Source organism: Notolepis coatsorum, assembly GCF_963971535.1.
Source record: "Notolepis coatsorum genome assembly, chromosome: 3".
Taxonomy (NCBI): Eukaryota; Metazoa; Chordata; class Actinopteri; order Aulopiformes; family Paralepididae; genus Notolepis; species Notolepis coatsorum.
The window spans coordinates 80,949,720-80,955,719 of NC_140167.1; the positions used below are offsets into that span (position 1 = coordinate 80,949,720).

Below are 6,000 nucleotides of genomic sequence, written 5' to 3' on the forward strand. Positions count from 1 at the left end.
CTGTCTGTCTGTCTGTCTGTCTGTCTGTCTGTCTGTCTGTCTGTCTGTCTGTCTGTCTGTCTGTCTGTCTGTCTGTCTGTCTGTCTGTCTGTCTGTCTGTCTGTCTGTCTGTCTGTCTGTCTGTCTGTCTGTCTGTCTGTCTGTCTGTCTGTCTGTCTGTCTGTCTGTCTGTCTGTCTGTCTGTCTGTCTGTCTGTCTGTCTGTCTGTCTGTCTGTCTGTCTGTCTGTCTGTCTGTCTGTCTGTCTGTCTGTCTGTCTGTCTGTCTGTCTGTCTGTCTGTCTGTCTGTCTGTCTGTCTGTCTGTCTGTCTGTCTGTCTGTCTGTCTGTCTGTCTGTCTGTCTGTCTGTCTGTCTGTCTGTCTGTCTGTCTGTCTGTCTGTCTGTCTGTCTGTCTGTCTGTCTGTCTGTCTGTCTGTCTGTCTGTCTGTCTGTCTGTCTGTCTGTCTGTCTGTCTGTCTGTCTGTCTGTCTGTCTGTCTGTCTGTCTGTCTGTCTGTCTGTCTGTCTGTCTGTCTGTCTGTCTGTCTGTCTGTCTGTCTGTCTGTCTGTCTGTCTGTCTGTCTGTCTGTCTGTCTGTCTGTCTGTCTGTCTGTCTGTCTGTCTGTCTGTCTGTCTGTCTGTCTGTCTGTCTGTCTGTCTGTCTGTCTGTCTGTCTGTCTGTCTGTCTGTCTGTCTGTCTGTCTGTCTGTCTGTCTGTCTGTTTGTCTGTTGTCTGTCTGTCTGTCTGTCTGTCTGTCTGTCTGTCTGTCTGTCTGTCTGTCTGTCTGTCTGTCTGTCTGTCTGTCTGTATGTCTGTCTGTCTGTCTGTCTGTCTGTCTGTCTGTCTGTCTGCCTGCCTGCCTGTCTGTCTGTCTGTCTGTCTGCCTGCCTGTCTGGTTGTGACTGCAATTGACATTGAGTTCCTAGTGTTGAACAGATTGTAGAATTGAGGATTCATCTTAACTCATTGGGTGCCACCCTCTTTCCCCATCTGTACTCAATGGCGCCAGCGTTATTGACCATTTTAGCGATGTTTGCAGACCCATCGTGTGTTCTGTATTATAGCTATGGAGACAATAGTATGGCTCATTTGACAGGCATTGTTCATAGTCCATTACACGCTATTAGCTATTAGCTATTGCACACTAAACATCGCCCCTTTCCAAAATAATCCATATCTCCACGATTCATAGATCGTGAGATATGAAGCGTTATATGCAATATGCCCAAATCGTTCTGGTTGATCGCCTGAAACCCCAAATACTTCCAAATCAAAGGTATATACCATGTACATATGTGTCATCAAGGGGGGGGTAGTTTTAACTAGAAACTGCGATCGTGTTTCTCGAGCATGTTTTACGTCCGGTAAAACACGACACTGTGATCGGTACAGAAGCATGTTTTACGTAAAAAAAATACCAGTAGGTTACCTAAGATAGACCTTACCTCAGTCAGAAAGTACTCCAAAATGAATAAATCCCAGTCAATCCCATGATGATCGCAATTACTTGTGTACATTTACATTTACATTTTCATTTAGTTGCCGCTCAGAGACGTGGATATCTAAGGAAGGGAAGGAGAGGAAGAGTTGAGTATCATCGGCATAACAATGATACGAGAAGGCATGAGACGGGATAATGTTACCCTGTGATTTAGTGTAGAGGGAGAAGAGAAGGGGTCCTAGGACCGAGCCCTGGGGGACACCTGTCCGCAGGGGGCGGGTGGCCGACAGGGTCCCTCTCCATGACACTTGGTAGGAGCGGTCATTGAGGTATGATGTCAGCCATGTCAGCGCAGAGCCAGCCACTCCCATTCCTGTGAGGGACACGAGGAGGATCTGATGGTTGACTGTGTCAAAGGCTGCAGATAGATCTAGGAGAATCAGGACAGAGGAGAGGCCTTTCGCTTTTGCTAAGTGAAGTGCCTCTGTGACCGCAATGAGGGCCGTTTCTGTGGAGTGGCCAGTCCGGAAGCCTGACTGATTAGGGTCTAGGAGGTCATTCTGTAAGAGATAAGCAGTAAGTTGGTTGGATACAGCACGTTCAAGTGTTTTAGAAAGGAAGGAGAGAGAGACAGGACGATAGTTGCCTATGACGGTGGGGTTCAGGGTTGTTTTTTTATGATCGGTGTGACTCTGGCTTGTTTTAGGGAGATGGGGACCAACCCAGAGTTGAGGGAGGAGTTGAAGTTGCAGTTAGGAATGGGAGGATGTCTGGTGCTATGGTCTGGAGGAGTGGGGAGGGTAACTGGTCCAGCTGGCATGTAGTCGGACGGTTCAACGTTACCAGTGTCAGGGTCTCGGCTTCTGTAATGGGAGAGAAAGATGACAGAGTGAAGGATGAGGTTCTCGATTCAGTATTTGGAATGGGTGGGGGGTTGGGAGAAGGAGCTGCGGATGTTCTCCACTTTTACCTCAAAGAAGATCGCAAAGTCTTCAGCAGAGAAAGATGAGGGAGGAGGGGGTGGGGGGGAGTGAGGAGGGAAGGCATGGTAGCATGCAGTTCGCGAAGGTTCTTGGTAGAGGCCTCGATCCTATGCTGAAAAAAGGAAGCTTTGGCATTAGTAATGGTTTTGGAGAATGTTAACAAGAGGTTGTGATATGTGTCGATGTCACAGTGAGGCGTGACTTTCTATACTTCCTCTCAGCCGCTCTCAGGACCTGTCTTTGTTCTCTCACTGCATCCGTCAGCCATGGACTTGGTGGGGAACGGCGGGCAGGTTTCTCAACGAGGGGACAGAGCTTGTCAAAGGAGGTTGTGAGGGCTGAGAGGAGGGTGGAGGTTGCCATCTCTGTGGGGAGAGCAGAGAAGGTGTCACTCAAAGGTAGAGCGATGTCAGAGGAGAGGGTGGAGGGGGATAGGGATGGCAGGTTGCGTCTGAGTGAGACAGTTTGAACGTGTATATTGCGCATGTCTACCATACAGGAAAGAATAGCTCTGAGGCACCAAATCTTCCACCGATTGCTATGTTGTGATCCACTCCTAGGCAGAAAGAGCCGGAGGTAAACTCAGTACTGGCCCAGGCTGAAAGACAACTGATATCACCAGTTCAAAAGGTAGGCGATACTGCCACCTGGTGAGATTCGATCGTCATTGCAATTCCAACATAGGCAGATGAGCCAGAGACACCTAGAGAGCTCCGGCTGAGTGTTTAGAACGGGGATCAAAGGAAAAAGATCAAAGGATCTAAAAATGAGATATACAATTTTTGGCACTCAACGCTTGGCGGCGAAACACGAGATATTACGTTTTATGAGTTAATGTACAGTATCTTCACTTCCGTTTACATTTTAGAAGTTCTATCAAGTACGACACAAATACACTTTCTCCTGTTCTGTCTCGACGACCTCGGCCCGGAGCCCTATTTTCTGAAAATCGGCCTAAAATACATACCTAAGTAAATGGAATATTGCTCCACTTCTACAAGTCCCATTTGCATATTCTTGGTATCTAGGGACTGTATTCCCAGTGAATGTATTCCCAGTGTCAGAAATATTGTGTCTATTACTAGGCTTGCTTAAATTGAGAATATGAATTATGATTTTTCTTTGCATCTTTGACAGTGAATAACACCATGCTAAAAATGACCAGACATGAAAAACTGCCACTAATCTCGTTCAGTACCTTCTTGGGATCATGTGTACAAAAGATCTAAGGAAATGAATAAAGGGAAGATGATTAAACAGAAGGTTTTGTAGATACAATACTGAATTCTCCCATCCAAACCAATGCAATTTGAAATATTATTATAGAATATAGAATAGCAGGCTTATAAATTACCTTATTATAGCCAATTCGCACATTTATGGATTGTGCCAAATCTTATATTTCAATTGCCCAAGTTCAATTTGGATTTAGTATCACCAGGCGTGCATAAGAACAGTATGTACAGTAGCTTTTTTATTTGTGCCAGGGTGCCACTATTTTTAAACAAATTTCAAATCTGATTGTTGCTACATGCTAGAAATAGGGGAGACAAACTAACTGTGCTCCCATATATGCGAAACGAAAACGAAAATCTATCTAATAACAATTTAACCTATTGGTAAACTAACGTATTGATGATAATATACATTATAACTGCTGTTGTGACATGGTTATGATGTTTATACTTTAATACGTTTGAAAAATAAAACGATACTTTTGTCAGACAGATCAGTCTAGACAGATTGATTTATGACGTGATGTCATTTGCGGTCCGCCGATAGACCGCACGGGTGGAAGAGGTTAATTGTTTACACTGTTTATTTTTCTAATATTTTTATATTCAGATGTAATTGTATTGCCTATATTCATGTCTTTCTACTACTACCCTGTTCACTGAAGGTAAAAGATTGTGGAAAAAAGGATGTCTTGATTTGATCAATGTCTAGAAGGACTTGGAACCCGTGTGTCAAAAAGATTGGTCCTCTAACCTCTAATCACTAACAAACCCAACACTCGTATAATGTGTGTAGCTGGTATCACCCATACGGTCTGTGTCACTCCTGTATTGTGCTGTACCCCTGGTGAAGCTGTGAGCTGTTGTCTCCTCACGTTGGTCCATATTAGGGCTGTCACTTTAAAAAAAATCTTATTCAATATTCGTTGCTGAATTGTAGACAAGTTATATTTTCGAAATTCGAATTTCAGTGTAAAAATAAGAAAATATATATATAAAAAAAATAAGAAAAACAAAAAAAGTCTAAGCTATTTTCAACGTTTTGGCTACTTTTATTTTACCATGGTATGTTTGGTTATTATTGTATTGTGTTTTGTTTGTTTTGAAAAAAGGAAAAGAAAAAACATTTGATAAAATAAAATTCAAATTCGAATTTCGAATCTCGTGTTTTTATGTAAATTCGAAATTAAATTCGAAATTCGAAAATAATGTGACAGCCCTAGTCCATATACCCCTGGTGAGGCTGTGAGCCGCTGTCTCCTCACGTTGGTCCATAATACCTGTGGACAACATGGGGGACAGCATCATCCTCTAACCATCGCTCTGCTTCTTGTGATAATGTTGGTGTTTTTACAATCTCTGCCTTGGGTTAATAAGATATTCTGGAGGGGAACACATCCCATAATCTGCCCCACTCCCTGCTCTCTCATCCCATTTCCTTAATCAATAACCGGCCCAGTAGATTGCACTATTTTCTATCTTTCTATCTATATATCCTCTAAATACATATGTTATCCATGTTCTATATCTTTCTGGGGGATCAATCACTTATTTTGACTTACTATTTAATTGATAAAAGCTGACAGTGTAATGATGCCATCTACTTCTGTCTTTCTGGCAGTTGGATACTATGGAATGTAAAGTTAATATGCTTAAAACGTGACAAATTATAGCCCAAATAATACCATTACAAATCATAACATCAGCAATCATTACAATCATATTAAGAATGATATTGTAAACGATATGTTTGCATGCTCTATCAGGAGCAATGAGGATTCTTTAAAGAAAATTGTGCATAACGTCGTTTTTTAGTATTTCCTGGGAGGTAAGAGACTGAGAAAAGGCAAAGGTTCTAAACCATCGTGTCCCTGTGTCGTCCTAACGCTGTATCATTTTGACCTATAGGGTCTCTTTGTCACTAGGGTACAGCATGATGGGCCTGCTGCCTCCGTCCTGCAGCCTGGAGACAAGATCCTGCAGGTAACATCCTACCAGACCCTCCCTCCTCACTGTCGTATTGGTTAGGAACCCCCCATGACCCTCCCTCCTCACTGTCCTATTGGTCTATATATATTAGATATATGGATTTACAGAACTGCTCTATAGCTCCATGGTCAGAGGAGAGATGGAGATAATATTACAGAACTGCTCTATAACTCAATGCTTCTCTCTCCTGAGAAGATCAACATAACACATGGCCAGCAGAGGACAGCCCCACTCCCTATCTTCACTCCCTCTCTCCTCTCCTCTCATTTCCCCTCATTTCCCCTCTTCTCCCCTCTACTCTCTTCTCTCCTCTCCTCTCCTCTCCTCTCCTATTCTCTTCTCCCCTCTCTTATCTTCTCTCCTCTTTCTCTTT

At 43.4% G+C, this 6,000-nt stretch overlaps 1 protein-coding gene across 1 annotated transcript in view; it reads left to right on the forward strand.

Moving 5' to 3' along the window:
* lrrc7 (leucine rich repeat containing 7) overlaps window positions 1-5,666 on the forward strand; it is a gene marked incomplete at both ends in the record, with an annotated part of 328,845 nt that extends 323,179 nt beyond the window's left edge. The window contains 1 exon segment of the mRNA XM_084311260.1: window positions 5,547-5,666. Within this exon segment, the coding sequence (XP_084167386.1) occupies window positions 5,547-5,666 (120 nt within the window).
* Between the last annotated feature and the right edge of the window lie 334 nt (window positions 5,667-6,000).